A 16,701-nucleotide genomic window follows, 5' to 3' on the forward strand; every position below is an offset into this window, starting at 1 on the left:
CTTGCCTCTATCCTGCTCAGGCCCTGGGTCCCGCATCCAGACTGGAGAGGGTACCAGCTGTGGGGGGCAGGTCTGGCTCATCTCCCCAGGGTAGAGTTCCACACAGACTCTGACATACCCCACTGCCTCTTCATCCCAGGCAGAAGAGGAGCTCATCAAAGCCCAGAAGGTGTTTGAGGAGATGAACGTGGATCTGCAGGAGGAGCTGCCATCCCTGTGGAACAGGTAAAGTCAGAAGGGGCCCAGGTACCTGGCGTTCAGCCTGGCCCTGTGTCTATCTACTGACTTCAGGGCTCTGTGTCTCTGAGGATGCAGCATCCAGTCGCATATGGTTCTCACCATGTCACCTCCTATCTCTCTGGCAGCCGTGTAGGTTTCTATGTCAACACGTTCCAGAGCATCGCGGGTCTGGAGGAAAACTTCCATAAAGAGATGAGTAAGGTAGGCCAGGGGGACTGGGCAGTGCAGAGGATCAGTCAGAGGCAGGGATGGGGGAGCTTGGGTACTCTGGTGACCTGGGGCAGCTGTGAGTGGTCCAGTCCAGCCCTAGCCTGCCGTGCCCTGTCCTGTACGTCTTCCCTGGACCACATTTTGGAAATGTGATCAGCCCCTTCTCAGACTATGATCATCCCCTCAGTGCTCAGGGCTAGAAATAGTGATGGATATTTTCCTCAGTAAAGATAAATAATAAAGAAGTTACCAGAATTTTTGTAATTAAAAAACAGTCTCCCGTGTTTCTTAAGGTAGGGAAATGGGATGTTTCTCTTCCCGCATCTGGTATAGGAGGCGCGATAAGCTCACACTTTTATGTTGTATTAGAATGGAAGCTGTGTAACATGGCGGTCGGAGATACCTGGTGTGACAGCTCTCCCGCTCCATATGGTGGCTGTTCTGACTTTGTCCCTTGGACCCAGAGGAATGAAGTGAATGATGATTCCAGGTTTTGGGGCTGAAGAGAAAGAGCTGGTTTGGGGCCTTTTCCTGACCGCCACACTCCCGTTTAAGGCCTCTCTTTTCTTCCTGTGTTTCCTCTTCTTGAAGATTTGAGGCAAATCATACAACAGTTAAGACTGATGAGATGGGGCTGGTGAGATGGCTCAGCAGTTAAGAGCACTGCCTGCTCTTCCAGAGATCCTGAGTTCAAATCCCAGCAACCACATGGTGCCTCACAACCATCTGTAATGGGATCTGATGCAGCTACAGTGTACTCATACATTAAACAAACAAACAAACAAACAAATAAATAAATAAATAAAGACTGGTGAGATAGGTAAAGGTGCTTGCCACACAAGCCTGGTTAGGGATTCAGGTTTAATTCCTGGAACTTAAATAATGGTGAAAGGAGAGACATAACTCTACAATATTGTGTTCCCCCAATAAGAAATATGTAAATAAAAAAAAATCAAACAGGTATTTCAGGGAAAGAAATCTTTATGCAAAATTTGTTCAAGACACCAAAGACAGAATTATGTATAAGTAGGAGAAAAATTAATCTCTGTACTTTCTAGTGGCCGAAGTAAAAAGAGGAACATTTTCAGTGATGAGCCCTGCCGTTTGCATGGGACAACCTCTTTCTTCTGTTGCCTTGTGCTTTTGGAGGGATTTCTGGAAGTCGTAGTTAGGTTTGGAGGCGTCTTGGCAAAATGACCTTAATAACCAGGATTAACATGCAATCCTGCAATCTTCAAAAACAAGGTTTAAGAAATAAAATGTCGACGTGCCTTATGCTTTAAATCCAGCAAGTAGGAAGACTAAGGTAAAGAATTGTGAGTCTGAGGCCAGGGCAGCTTTCTGAGAGATTATCTCAAACTAAAATAAACAAAAAGAGCTAGGGCTGTGGGCCAGTGTAGAGTACTTGCCTAACATGTAAAGCCTTTGGCTCAGTCAAAGGCTTTGCATATGTTAGATAGGTATTCTACTTTCCCCCCCAAACAGTAGACTCTTGTGTGGCATTTAGGATATCCCTTTAAATAGCAAGAGAGAAAAGATGACCCCAGAGTCAGTAGCTGTGAGCAATACAGCTCACATTCCCTGGTTTCTATGCCATCAGCTGGCTTTCTGGGTTCATTGTGCTGGTATCATCTTCCGTTGGTGGAGTCAGGGGAAGCTGCTCCTGGGAGAGGCAGGGGAAGATGCTCGTCCAAGCCTGCTTCTCTTCACTCTTCCTCCTGCAGCTCAATCAGAACCTCAATGATGTCCTGGTCAGCCTAGAGAAGCAACACGGGAGCAACACCTTCACAGTCAAGGCCCAACCCAGGTAGGTTAGGGCAGGGAGGGTGAGGTCAGTGGGGCCCTGTGGCATGGTGGTCAGCGCCACAGAGGCAGCTTCTTCCGGAGACCCTTCCTTGTTCTTCTCGGTCTCTGCGGGTTGCCCCCCCCCCCCGGGTGGGCCTCTGGAAATCTTCCAGACTCTGCCTCCTGGCATCAGGGAAATAGCTCCTATAGTCTTGTTCTGTGGCCAGGGAGCCTGCAGATCCCTGAGCCTTTGTAGAGTAGAGGTCAAGATGGAGACGGGGCTCCATTGTTGACACAAGGCTGTGGCTCCTGGCATGCAGGCCTTCCTGTCTCTTGTTCAAGGTAAGGTCCAAGAATGGCAGCAGTGCCTTGGTATTTTGTCCTTTGCTGCCTTTCCTGGGCAGCTGCCAGGAGATCCTGTCACCTGAGGGAGGTCATGAGGGGAAGGAATAGAAACAACCTGGAGTCTGGGATTGCACCCCTTCCCCCTCCCTCCCTCTCCCTCTCTCCTTTCTTACCGTGTGTGTGTGTGTGTGTGTGTGTGTGTGTGTGTGTGTGTGTAAGAGTTGGGGTATGTGGTATTGTGTATGTTTGTGTAAGTGTGAGTGAGTGCACACTGTGCACACATGTAGACAGTGCTGTCAGCATCATTCCATTGCTCTGCAAAGTCTCTGCTTCTTGGGTAACTGGTCTGCTGGCCAGAACTTTGGAAGGCTTCAATGAACAGCCTTATTCCTTTCTCTCCTCTGAAAATGGAATGTGGAATGGACAGAGGCAGAGCCTGCAGGTGTTCTGGGGAGCATGGGGAAGGGGAAGGGGAAATGAGGCTAGTCTGTGGTCACCTTAGAAAGACCTGGCCCAGTTGGAAAGATTGTCAGGCCCAGGCTGGATGAGCAGGTTCTTCACCATACTCTCCACTAAGGTTACCTGTGTGTGCCCCACCCTGGCCTCCTGCAGACAGACAGGGACACAGGGCAGACAGGGACATGCGGTGCAGATTGAGGGCAGGTCCTAGGAGGGGAGACTAGAAGACAGAGGAAGGTGGATTTCTGAGTTCGAGGCCAGCCTGGTCTACAGAGTGAGTTCCAGGACAGCCAGGGCTATACAGAGAAACCCTGTCTCGATCGAAAAAAAAAAAAAAAAAAAAAAAAAAAAAAAAAGACAGACAGGAGACATCAGGGCAGGCTGGGGGTAGATGGAAAAATCCCCGGGGAGGAGCAGTGGGAGGAGGGCTGAGAACAGGTAGAGATGTGCAGGCTGAGGTGTGGGAAGGTCCAGAATGGGCTGGGTGGAAAAGGTCAGAAACAGGCTGAAGGGCAGACTAAGGGCAGGTCAGGTAGTGGCCATTTGTTAGAGGCCCCTGAGCAGGAAGGAAGGAGAAGGTGGCGGAGGAAGGCCTAGTTCCCCTGGCTTCTCCAAATGAAGCATCCATACCCCACCATCCCTACAGAAAGAAAACTAAACTGTTCTCACGGCTGCGCAGAAAGAAGAACAGGTACCGCCTTGAGTGCAGTGCCACGGGCCTCTGGGCCCCGCCCTGACTGCGCATGCGCCTTGTGACTGTGCCCTGTTGAAGGGCCCACTAACCCCTAACCTGCCCGTGTGTCCTGTTGCTTGGGGACATGTGTCAGGAGGGTATGGAGGACTTGGGATACTAGGGAGGTAGAAGGTGGCATGTGGTTTGAGGATTAGTCTAGCCTTGTCCTTTGCATACGCTAAAGCCAGCCCTGGGCTGCTGCTGACCGACCGTGACTACACGGGTGCAAAGGGTACTGAGCGGAGACTCGGAACCGCACTGCTTAAACCTTCCCCATTCACACTGTATTTTACATTGCTATGTATTCTTTAGGGAGGCAAGTATATCCCCCATAAAACAAGACTGCTCCAGACCAGGAGTTTGGGGTAACAGTTCTAGTGGTCCTTCTAGAATGTTGTAGATCTTTACATGTCAACACCATAGCTGATTGCTTCATATAGCTCTTGAGCAGCTGAAATGTGTCCATTGCAATCCTGGAAGCTGAGCTGGCAATGCTAGTTTATTTAAATTAAGTAGGCCTATGATAACTGTTGGTCGCTGCCTTTTGCCCGCACGGATGAATCCCCTCCCCCTGCATATCCAGTGGCGGACGTGTACATTCCTGACCCGCGTGTTCCCAAGGAGACCCTGCGGCTCAGGGCTTGGCGCTCTGTCGACTATCACCTCTCTGCAGGGAAGCCACCGGTCCATCCATGCCAGCTTTGCTATGTTTGGATGTTTCTCCAGGGTGTGCACTAAGCTGAGGAACTATGGGAAGGAAAGTGTAGCGGGCGGGCGGGTGGGCGGGCTCCTGGGTTGTGGTCACATCTGTGCAGGTGGGAAGGGACAGGTGGGGAGATGGTACAGAGGTCTGCGGAGCAGGCTAGGGAGTAGGCTGAGTGAAGAGGCTGCTGTCTGATGTAAGAGACTCACTTTGCCTCTAGGATGTCTGGCTTGTTTGTGCTATGAGGCCCAGGTGGGGAGGAGATTGGTTCTCGCTGGTGCGCCCTTGCTTCCAAGACAAGCCCCCTATGAACCACACAGAGGCATGCTCTGGTCCTCACACTTCTACTCTATCCATGCACACGGACATGGAATTCCATAAAGGGCTCACATGCAAGCTTAGGTTTTATATATGGACTTATAAGACATATACTTATTTACATGTATTCCTTGGACATAATGCATACGACTTTCTTCACATGTAGGTCCGTGGGGCTCACACATGCACACATGCATGGGTTTACACATGGGGCCATTGTGCTCACATGTGCACACAGCTTCACATGTGGATCCCTGGGCCTCACACATGTGGTACACACATGTCCTCTTGTGGATCCATGGAGCTCATACATGCATACAGAGCTCTACATGTGGATTCATGCATACACACATGTAACTCCCTGTGGGCACCCACCAGGTGCTCATAGACTGCTCCATCGTGCCTTCTGGCTCTTTGTCCTGTTGATACCACTCTCCGTTTGTCCTTCTTCTACAGTGACAATGCCCCTGAGAAAGGGAACAAGAGCCCATCACCTCCTCCAGATGGCTCCCCTGCTGCTACCCCTGAGATCAGAGTGAACCATGAGCCAGAGCCGGCCAGTGGGGCCTCACCCGGGGCCACCATCCCCAAGTCCCCATCTCAGGTAGGCACGACTGTTATCTCTATGTCCTGGTTTTCTTTTCATTTTCTTTCCTTGCTGTTATCCTCCCCTCTTTCTCTATAATCCCCTACCTGGGCCTGAATGGGTTTTGAGTCTGAGGCTCTTCTCCCGGGAGGACCAGTTCTGACCTCAGTCTGCGCAGGCTACACTGATCCTATGGCCCCGGTCTACTTCACAATGGTATTTGTAAACGTTCCCATCCACAGAAGTGCAGGACTTCCCCTTCCATGCCTCCCCGTTTCCTTGACTTGGCACCTCTTCTCCCTAGATAGTTGCTCTGGGTGTCCAGATCCTGAGTATCCAGTCTCTCTCCAGACTCCGGAGCCCTAGCCCTTTCTCTGGCAGGGGCTGAGGGAGGAACCCTATCAGGTGGTCTCACAGAGCCTCAATCCTCTCCATCCTGTTCCATTTCACCAAGCCCTCTGAGCTCCTGCAGAGGTCCCAGGAGCCGGCGGCTGGGTGGGGTTGAAAGGAATGAGTCCTCTAACTTCTGTTCATGGGAATTGAGGCCAGTGATGCCAAGAGTAGCAGGAAGAGCCCAATCTGAGCAATGCGCTGCCATTGCTGAGGTTGGATCCCAGGAAGTGCTGGCCACACTTCTGCTCACTGACTCTTTTCAACTGCCCCAGGGGCAAGTGGATAGAACCCAAGATTAAGGCAGTCCTTCACCTGGTCTACTTATGGGTAGTCCTCATGGGGACCTAGCTCAGGCTGACTTCTCTAGGCTCTTTTTGGGAAGTCTCAGCCTAGGAAGGTGGAAGGAAGGTCTGTGGTAGGGCAGAGATTAGCAGGGGAGTTGGCCTTTCACTCAAAGTTCTTCCCTAGATAGGCAGGGAAGACTTTCTCCTGTGGATTATGGGAGCTTGTCAGGGTCAGGACCAGATAGGTCTTGCTCTGTCTCTGTTTACCTCCTCTGCTTCTATCCACTTCCTCTTTCTCCTTCTTTTTTTGCACAGTGGTTTTGGACCGCCTGTCTTGGGGTCTCCCTGGGGGTGCCCTACCATCTTGATGTCTGTTAAGGGGAGCGGTGACTCATTTATTCTCCCCCAATGGCCTGGGTGGGGCCGTGGCCCAGAAGTGACTAACTTAACCTTGGCTTTGTCTCTGTCTCTGTCTCCCTGTGCCGCGCTCTGACCTGCCTCCCGCGCTTCCCCCTTGCTGGCCCACAGCTCCGGAAAGGCCCACCTGTCCCTCCGCCTCCCAAACACACCCCATCCAAGGAGATGAAGCAGGAGCAGATTCTCAGCCTTTTTGATGACGCATTTGTCCCTGAGATCAGCGTGACCACCCCCTCCCAGGTCAGCCGTGTCCACCGCGGCCCAGCCTTCTCCCCTGATATTACTCTTTCTCTCAGAGCATGCATGGCCTTTCATCCTCCACCCTGAAACTCTGGGCTTCTCTCAAGAGCCAAGACTGGAGAGACAGGCTGGAGCCTCCATTTTTGATCCATCCATCTCCCCTTTCCATCATTCTTTTATCATCATCATCACCACCATCATCATCATTGTCATTGCCATCACCCCTCCCCCCCATCAAAGCATGCACCGTGACTAGATAAGAGGTCATGATTGTGACAGGTCTTCCCGTTTCTTGATGGTGCTGATCAATCACAGTGATTGATGCTATAATGGGGAACATAGAATGGTTGGGCAGCCATGGGGTGTTTCCTTGTGCAGGTGACATTTGCCTGAGAAGGACTCACAGAGACATTGGTTTGACTAGAGATAGCTGGATTAGGCCAGAAGGGCTAAGAGACAGGCTCACTGCTTGGTACAGGTGGCTGGCAATGCTAGGAACCAAGTGGAGCCCCGTTGGATACCATAATGACCAAGATGCAGAGACGTGTCAGGAGGCTGTTTGTGTCATGAAATGCCCACCCTCAAATGGTGATAGAGAGAGACATGCTTTTTGTGGAGGAAGAGCATCTTGTTAAGATCAGAGTAGGCTGACACACAGTCAGACCTGCCTAGGGCGATCAGTTCCCTGCTTCAAGGTGACCTGCTTAAGCTTCCTAGTCTCCTGCAATGTGTAGGGATTCCCTTTCATGGAGGTGGCTAGCCCAGACCCTAGGGGACTTAGTGAGAGCCCTTCTCTCCCAGGGCTCTCTAGACTCTAACTTCCCCAGGTTCCTGGCGAAGGGGGACAGAGGCTGAGGGTGGGAGTGTGGAAGAAACAACTTGGAAGGGAGAACAGTGGCCACTCCAACAGGCACCTAGAGTGGGTGGGCCTTCAGACCCTGTGCAGAAAGGTGGTACAGAGGCAGGTAGGAATAGTCTGTGTGGTAATAACACACAAATAACAGAAGCTGGTAATCTTCAGGTTAGGTTGTTGCTGGCACCCTTCCCTTTTTTTTTTATGTGCATGCCTGTGGCTTGAGGGTACCTGGGCAGGTGACCAGCATGTGTTTAAGATGAGAGATATGGGATACCATGGAAGCTAGAGTATGCTGAGGGGAGATGGTATTTATACTGTCTTGTTTGATTTTCAAACTCTTTCTGTGAGGGGACATACCCATTTATCTGTCGAGGGACCTGATCTACAGCTTGTTCCATGGCCATGTGTAAGAGGGAGCCATGCAGTGACCCACCAGGCTCCATCACATGTTCCCTTTCCTTCATGTCATTGCATGCTTTGCTTGCTGATTTTTATGTTCATCTGCAGGGAGCCGGGGCTACCTGTCTGTTAGGGGTTGTAAGAGAACGTTGGGTTGGTATTGCATGAGTGGGAGGTGGGCTCATGCTGTCCATGGTGCCAACAGGCTGCTTGGTGTGATGTGGTGTGCAATCTGCATCCCTTCAGTCTCTTGGTCCTGTGTGAGAAACAGTCATTTACCATAGGCAGGCTTGAGAGAAGATTGGGGTCTTCTGCTTACAGCACTTCAGGTGTATTGCTGTCTGGGCTTGGGTGACTTCTAAGAAGTGTGGAAGGGGTAAAGTCGGTGGCTAAATGACAGAGGTGCCTGCCCCCCATGAATGGGATGCACTTCAAAGTCCTAAGGCCACGACATCTCCATCCCAGCTTTTGGACGAGGTTGGACCAGAAGGAAAGCAGGAAAACTTCTAAGGTTGGCCTGAGACCACTTGGCCTGGCCCAGTTGTGCACCGGCTGGCCCTTAGTGTCCTCAGGGTTGTAGAGGCTCCTCTGAAGAGCCACAGGCCACATTACAAACTTTCCAGCCTTTCTTGGTGGGAGCCTCAGGATAGGCACGGGCCTGGCATGCCCTCTCTGAGAGTTGGGCTCCCATGGGAAGCAGGCGGAGGTCAGAAGAGGCACCCTGAACCATCTTCCTGCTTAGACTGGCGTGAAGTCTTCCATAGTTCTGAGAAGAAAGCCCACAAGCAAAGCAATATGGCAACTTCTTTAAGTCAGCCTGTCCTCACACACTGATGCTGTCCAACATCCTCCCAACACTTACCCTAGTCAGCTGCCATCGACTTACCCAGAGGTCTCCCTCACAGGCCTGGGAAGAGATACCTCCCATGATGTGTTTGTCTGAGGTACATTGGAGCTTTATCTTGTTGCTGGGATACTAGCTTCACGTATACTGCTGAGCTGCAGCTGGGCTCCCTAAAAGGGAATCTGGAGGTGGCTGTGGTGTTGTCTGTAGCTGTAATTCAGGCACCCCAAGGCTCGCTGACACTGGGATCCCATACTGAAGATGCCCTTGGGGCGTGTGTGCTGCTAATTCTTTCCTCATCCCTAGACCTGAATAACAGGTTGGGGCATCCTGAGGGTGGCTTGGCTGGGTACCAGGCCCTTGGCCAGGGAGTCTCTTGGTTGGGAGACTGAGGTGGGCGTGTCCAGACCAGGCCACAGTCTTGTGCTGTTCTTGACCCGGGGGCAAGGTCAGGTGAGCTTGTGAGGAAAAGGGCAGAGAAGAGATGGAGGTGATCTCATCTTGGCTGGAAGGAACAAAAAATAAAAAAAATAAAACAACCCCCCAAAACCCAAAAACAACAGCAAAAGCAAAACAAAACCAAATCCAGGCAGTAGTTGGATGTCCTAATGGCGATCAGATAGCTTCACATAGGTGAGGGCCTGTACTAGTTTGTGTAGTTGTAGCCGGTACTTGTGTGTGTGTGTGTGTGTGTGTGTTTTCCTCTGTGTGCACAAGGCATAGGCTCAATCCGTTACTAACTGCTTCCTTCCTATGCTGTGCTGTCACCAAGTTTGAGGCCCCTGGGCCTTTCTCAGAGCAGGCCAGTCTACTAGACCTGGACTTCGAGCCCCTTCCACCAGTGGCGAGCCCCGTGAAGGCACCCACACCCTCTGGTCAGGTTGGTTGTGCCCAGCAATGCCCATGGCTCATCAGCCTCAGGACTAAGCCTTGTGCTTGTATGAACCACATAGGCTCAAGTCTTTGGGGGATGAGGCCTTTTGCCCAGTGACCTAGCCCTTATCCCAGTCCTTAGCCTGCTTGACTTCCTTTGGATGTAGAACAGAGGTGGGCTAGCTGGGCTGCTCTTCCTCAGGGCACGTGTCACAACCTCTGGCCATTCCAGCATCCTGTCCCTTTGTTAGCTACCCTGTGGGCCTCCCTGAGCTGGGGTCTGAAGCCCTTGGAGCCAAGCTTGGAGCCTGCAGGGTTGGGGTGTGAGTGGGGTCCCTTGGTGTGCTCGCCTGTCTCTAACCTGTGTACTGACTCTGTCCTTTTGCTGTTACCGCTGCCTCAGTCAATCCCATGGGACCTCTGGGAGGTAAGCCACACACTTGTTCTGCACCACTGCCTGCACCCCTGGGGGCTGCCTCTCTTTGTGCGAAGCCCTACTAACTCCTCTACCCAGTGTCCCCACGGCACACTTGCTTATCTGTGCTCATATGCACAGGGCGCAGGGAGACTGCATCTCGTTATCAGGACCTTGGTAATGGGGCTCCTTGGTAGCTCATGCCTGGGACTTACATTGGTTAGATTTCAGGACTTGCTGGTGTTCACCTCGTCAAGTAGCCAGCTGATCATCTAACATGGCCATTTGGTCAAGGAGTCCTGACTATAGTGGGGGGTTAGAAAGCTGTTTTTCTGGGGACCCACCCCTGGGTTCTCTGGAGATTCAGAGACTCACACTTGGAATGTGCTCACGATTGGGGATAACAAAATCAGGGTTCTAGGACATAATCTGGGAAGGGCCAACCGCAGCCAGGACTCTGGGGACTCAAGAGTTTCTATAAAAGAGCTTCGTTCTCTAAAGTGCTAACTGTGTTTGAAAAAAAAAAATCCCAGGCATTGGGCTGGAAAGATGGCTCAGTGGTTAAAAGCACTTACTGTTCTTACAGAGGTCTGGGTTCTAGTCCTAGTAACCCATATCAGGTGGTGCACAATTGCCTATAATCTCAATTCCTTCTAGGCTCTACAGCCGCTGCACACATGTGGTACAGATACACACACACACACACACACACACACACACACACACACACACACACATAGAATCTTTTCTGCTATCACCAGAGAAATAAGACTGGAGTGGGCTGGCAGGGCCATTTTGGCCATTTTGGTAGATGCTATGCTGTGTGGTGATGTCACACCTTCCTGACTCCCTGGTAGTGGCAGGACAAGAAGAATGGGAGGCAGTTGACCCCACAAAATTCTGATCTCGCTGCTACCTCAAGCCACATCCCTTGTTAATGCCGGGCACTGAAGACCACCCTCTCTTGTCTCCTGCCTTTGTCCAATATACCTTTCCCACCTGGCCTTCTCACCCCCACCCCTACCCCATTTTGGTGGCCTGTCACTAGCCCACAGAGAGTCAAGCTGGCATCCTGCCTTCCGGGGAGCCCAGTTCCGCTGAGGGCAGCTTTGCTGTGGCCTGGCCCAGCCAGACAGCCGAGCCAGGGCCTGCCCAAGTAAGTGCTCCCTCCTCCTATTCCCATCCGGCGGCTTCCCATCTCGGGTGTAGCATGGTCAGAGAGCCAGAGGAAATGCACAGTATGGACAGGGCCTGGTGGTCCTGGGATGGTGTCACTAGGGGGTCCCTAAGGTGGGTGATCGTGGCTCAAGTCACATCTTTCTCCTACTCTTTTACCTCAAAGTAACCCCTGCAGGGTGGAAAGTGGGGGGACATTTTAGATGACCTAACAGGTTATTCTAGACATTTCCCAGAATTTTCTTGTCTTCATCATAACTTTTGTCTTTGCTACATTTGAGGAAGTGGAGGGCCGGAAGGTTGAATAATTAGGGTCCAGTGCTCAGAAGTGACTGAGTCTGGGTGTTGGTAGAGGTTAGCCCACAGTGGAGCCTTTGTCATGGTCCACTGTAGTGTTCTGTGAAGAAGGCAGCATCCTGGACTGGAGGTCCTGCTTGATATCCTAAGCATGTTTGGTGGGTCCAGGCTATCCAACAGGCTCTGGCTAGCCTGCCAGGGGCTGGCAGAGTGGGCAGGACAAAGAGGGGTATTTAGAGGAAAGGGCTTGTAAGGCAAAGGTAGGGGTATGCTATTCACTAAGGTGTAGCCTGTTCACTGCACACTCATCTCCCTCCCTGTGTCAGCCAGCATTTTCTCTACACCTGCTCGTCCTGCCGGATGCTCCAAGGATTGTGTGAGACACGTTTCTAGGCCAGCCGGGTCAATACCTGTGGCCCTCCCACTTGCACGCTGCCCTCCTGTGGTGTGTTGTGGGTGCGTCCTGCTCTGTATCTGATCCCTTGCTGGCATTTTATGTTGCAGCCAGCAGAGGCCTCCGAGGTGGTGGGTGGAGCCCAGGAGCCAGGGGAGACAGCAGCCAGTGAAGCAACCTCCGTAAGACAGCAGGGGCTGGGCCCTGTTTTTTCTTCCCTGTTGTCTGTCTGCCCAGTGCTGTCTGTCTTCTGCCTGTCTGCAGCTTCCCTGTGTTCCTCACCCATGCTGGTGCAGGGCACTGTTCTCTGGAAGAGCACAGGGCAGGGTAGTTTGGCACAAGACACACGAACACAACCCCTTCCTTCCTGTGGCTTTTTCCCACACGGCCATTGGTCCAGCTGACTCATCCCCTATCCCCCCAGAGCTCTCTTCCGGCTGTGGTGGTGGAGACCTTCTCCGCAACTGTGAATGGGGCGGTGGAGGGCAGCGCTGGGACTGGACGCTTGGACCTGCCCCCGGGATTCATGTTCAAGGTGAGCGTAGGCTAGCCAACTCTGTAGCCTTTGTCTCAGGTGCCTTGGGGGGTCACCCTTGTTTACAGAATAAGACACTTAGCCCAGGAGCCCTGTGGCTCACTCAGAACGCAGCCTCTAAGTCTCTTTTATGCTGTAGCTGGTGTACGCGCGTGCGCGCGGCTCTGTCTTTTGCTGGATAGATGGGTGGAGGGGGGGCATAGCCCCCTGACATGCGCTCCTAATTTCTACAGGTGCAAGCCCAGCATGATTACACGGCCACTGACACTGATGAGCTGCAACTCAAAGCTGGCGATGTGGTGTTGGTGATTCCTTTCCAGAACCCAGAGGAGCAGGTGAGCAAGGGTATGGGGAATCCCCTGGCTGCTGATGCAATGGTGAGCACGGCCAGCAGGGGGCAGCAGAGGCCCAATGGCGCAGGGCATGTCTAGGTTGCCAATTAGCTGCATCACTTTTCTTTTAACCTTATTTATATTCCTCGCCCTGTCACCGTCTGAGCTAGTGCATTTCATCTCTTCCAGATGCCCTGCAAGATTTTGCATCTGAGTTCCTTTCTTGTCTTTGCCATGCTCTTGGCCATGAGGCCTGCAGTGACGGAGCACTAGGCTCACATTGGCCTTCTAGGCTGGCTCCACTCTGTATGGCTGACCTCTTGCCCTAAGGAGGTATGGGCTGAGCTATGCGGAGTGTCCAGGCTTGAATCTACTGTTGCAGTGTGTGTGTGTGTGTGTGTGTGTGTGTGTGTGTGTGTGTGTGTAGGCTAGAAGACAACCTTAGTTTTTGTTCCTTAGAAGCCATCTACCTTAAACTTTTAAAGATAGGGTCAGCCTGTCTCTACTTCTTCAGTGCTGGGTTCTAATACATCCCCCTACGTCTGGCTTTTTACATGGGTTTTGGGATTGGAACTCAGATCCTCATGCTTAAGTGGCAAGGACACTGCTAACTGAGCCGATTCTCTAGCCCCATCTCCTGCTGCTCATAAAGCCCTGCGTATCTACTGGCCACTTTGGTTGGTCTTTTCCAGCTGGATGAGATTTTGAGAAGCATAAACCCTGGCCGCCAGCCAGCAGGGTGATTGTGTATGGGTACTGGAGGGCTGAAAGAGAGTATATAGAGGAGATTGATAAAAATGCACAGAATTCTAAGAGCACTGATAATGTTAGAATAAAATTGCAAAGATCCAGGGAGGTGCCAGGCATGGCGCAGCTTTGGGACAGTCACCGTGACTCCAGCAGTGTGGGCCTACACAGACAATCCCTGAGGGTTAGTGTCAGCAGGGAGAGTAGGATGGAATCGGAAGCCATACTAGAATGGATCCAGGACCTTGTGGCAGGCATGTCTGGCCTGTAGCCCATGGTCCTCATGTGTCCTGGGATAGCTATGAATGCAAACCCAACATAAACAGCAACCTTATTTAGAAAGTTATGAGATTCTGTTTGTTCGTTTTGAGACAAGGTCTCATGTGTCTAGGGCTAGCCTCGAACTTACCATGCAGCTGAGAACTGTCTTGGAATCCTGCTCTTCCTGCTTTTGCCTCCGGAGTTCTGGGGTCACTGATGTGCTCTACCATACGTGGTTCTTGTGGTGCCGGGGATTGAACCTGGTGCATGTCAGGCTGGCATGCTGCCAACCCAACCACATCCCAGTCCCTAGTGGGGTGGGGTTTGTTTGTTTGCTTGCTTTTGTTCTTTATCTTTTCAACTTGGTTGCACAGTTCTCAAGCAAGAACTTTGTAGCTGGCAGCAGCAGCTGTCACAGTGTCTGAATGCGTCTGTTAGAGGTTTTAAAATTTTTATCACGTTGTGTGTGTGTGTGTGTGTGTGTGCATGCGTGTATGTGCATGTGACATGGACTATGTGTGGCAGTCAGAGAATAACTTACAGGCATCTTCAATCTTTCCTCCACATAGGATCCAGGGATCTAATTCAGGGTTTTAGACTTGACAGCAAGCCACGGGGGGTCATCTCACTTTCTTTTTTCCCTTTTTTTTTTTTTTTTTTTTTTTTTTTTTTTTTTTTTTTTTTTTTTTTTTTTCAGTGCTGGGTATTGAATTGAATCAAGGGCCACATGCAGGCTCTACCACCATGCTATATCCTCGGCCTTCTCTTTTAATTTTTAATTTTGGGTCAGAATCTCACTAAATTGTCCAGAAGTGGCCTTGGACTCACTCTAGTTCAGGCTGGCCTTGAATTTGCAATCATCCTTCAGGATAGCTTAGGAATGCAAGCCTCTGCTAACAGGTCTGACTAGATGTTCTTAACTGCTAGTACTTAAGGAACTTTCCAGATGTTTCTAGAAGTCTGAGGACTTGAGGGGGGACAGTTGGGTCCTCTTGAAAGTTGTTAGGATTTGGGAAACCCCGTGCAGAGAGACACACAGGAGTCAGAAGACCCTCCAGATTTCTTAGAGTTGACAAAGCAATGGGCTCTGAAGGAAGATTCAGCAGTGGGTTGGGGTGGAGGGAGATGGGGGGTGATGGGGTAGGCACAGGGACAAAAAGAGGGAGGGGAGGGTATGTTGGAACAAGGGAATGTGTCCAGGATCATCTGCCACCAAACTAGACTATGAGATGCTAGCTCAGCCTGTATTTCTGACTGAGGCAGGTATTTTAGGTCCCAAGGACTGTCTAGAAGAATAGTGGAGTAGTTATTGTGACAGCTATCACTTGTCACTGCCTGGCTTCACTGTGGACTCCATCCCAGAACAGGTGAAAGAGACTTGGCTCTTGTCAGAGCTGTGAGAGTATTGGTGAGCAGTGGCGGCAGCTGCGTGTGGCAGGGCCTGGTCGTTTGTAGTATCTAGAGGGTCTGGATTCTAAGTGGGACGCAGCAGATGGTTGTGGGCCAGGGCTGAGGGACACAGTTCAGGCTTAGAGCAGTGCAATGCTCAGGTGCAGGGGATTCCGAATAGCTGGTGGGCTGGCTCCTCTGAGGTCTGCTTGGGTCCTAGTGTACTGGTGAGTGCTGTGTGGTGGGCCTGTGTTAGCCATGCTCTGTTGGCCCCAGGATGAAGGCTGGCTCATGGGTGTGAAGGAGAGCGACTGGAATCAGCACAAGGAACTGGAGAAATGCCGCGGTGTCTTCCCGGAGAATTTCACAGAGCGGGTGCAGTGACGGAGGAGCCTTCCGGTGTGTGAAGAACCTTTCCCCCAAAGATGTGTGCTTTTCTTTTCTTTGTTTTTCTTCCTCTCTTTTCTGTTTTTTGTTTTGTTTTGAAATTCTTGAAAAGTGTCGGGAAACTGGGGAGCGGAAACCTAAGCCAAGAGGTGTCCTCCCAAAGATGGTTGGTTTTCCAAAGAGCCGTCCGACCCCGTTCAGTGGACTTCTCCAGTGTTCCTGAAGCTGCTGTGTCCCCCCCTAGTTGAGTTCCCGATGCCCGCATGTTCAGGGTGGGCCGGGGGTGCAGAGCCACCGCCACACTTGCCTGACGCTTGGCTGCGCCACTGAGCAGGGCTTGGGTCCTCTTCTGGCAGCTGCCCTGGGCAGGGCCTGCACACTGGTCCAGCCTGGTTCCGCTCTGCAGACCAACCGTGTGCTGTTTGAAAATAAGCCCTAGTGTTCAAAAATGCAGCGAAACAAACAAAAAAGAAAAACCTGACAAAACCACCCAGAACAAGGCGTGTCTTTCTTTGCTTCTATTGTGTGCGTGGGATCTAGGCCAACTGAGGCTTTTTGATTGCTGGTGCCCCTGAGGTACTGGGGCTGGGGAAATTTGTGTGGATAGCCTCCCCTAGACTCATGGCGCAAGCTCCCTGGGGTTTCCACTGGTGGTGGGTTAGAGGTCAAGTAGTGGATACTCTGGGTACAGTCCTAGGTCACTTATTTAACACACGTCAGCTTTGTGGGATGGGCAGATAGATGGATACCACTCAGTGAACACTAGCCCCAAGGACTAAGGAATAGAAGGAACCTGCAAGGGCTATGAAGGGAACTTCAAACCCCATGGGGAGCCTGAGTCCTGCTGGGGAAGGGCCAGGTTATACCCGAAGGTGAACCAGCTATGTGATTTCCTCTCTCTGCTCTCACCCTGTGGCCCCTCTGGACACAGCTACTGCTGTTTGCCTCATGACTAAATGGAGGAGTTCAGTATCCAGGACTGCAGAAACATCCAGACCTCTAGAGAAGGATGAATAGGCATCTTTGGCATTTGGCTTTAGCATGAAGTCCCGTGCCTTGCTACGGGTGACTGGACTGCTTTGC

General features: G+C 51.6%; 1 protein-coding gene across 9 annotated transcripts in view; it reads left to right on the forward strand.

Annotated features, from left to right (window-relative positions):
- Positions 1 to 16,114, forward strand: part of Bin1 (bridging integrator 1) — a 58,799-nt gene extending 42,685 nt beyond the window's left edge. For 2 of the 9 annotated variants that reach the window (XM_029472072.1, XM_021150350.2), the window contains 8 exons: positions 140 to 225; positions 366 to 441; positions 2,175 to 2,257; positions 5,250 to 5,397; positions 12,078 to 12,149; positions 12,392 to 12,502; positions 12,736 to 12,837; positions 15,508 to 16,111. In XM_029472072.1, the coding sequence (XP_029327932.1) occupies positions 140 to 225; positions 366 to 441; positions 2,175 to 2,257; positions 5,250 to 5,397; positions 12,078 to 12,149; positions 12,392 to 12,502; positions 12,736 to 12,837; positions 15,508 to 15,615 (786 nt within the window). In that variant the 3' untranslated portion in view covers positions 15,616 to 16,111. Of the gene's footprint in view, positions 1 to 139; positions 226 to 365; positions 442 to 2,174; positions 2,258 to 5,249; positions 5,398 to 6,584; positions 6,714 to 9,584; positions 9,693 to 10,088; positions 10,113 to 11,148; positions 11,257 to 12,077; positions 12,150 to 12,391; positions 12,503 to 12,735; positions 12,838 to 15,507 lie in introns of all 9 variants that reach the window. The other 7 variants (XM_029472073.1, XM_021150351.2, XM_021150348.2 and 4 more) reach the window with 6 other exon arrangements.
- Positions 16,115 to 16,701: the final 587 nt, after the last annotated feature.

The sequence above is a fragment of the Mus caroli genome, chromosome 18 (genome assembly GCF_900094665.2).
Source record: "Mus caroli chromosome 18, CAROLI_EIJ_v1.1, whole genome shotgun sequence".
NCBI lineage: Eukaryota > Metazoa > Chordata > Mammalia > Rodentia > Muridae > Mus > Mus caroli.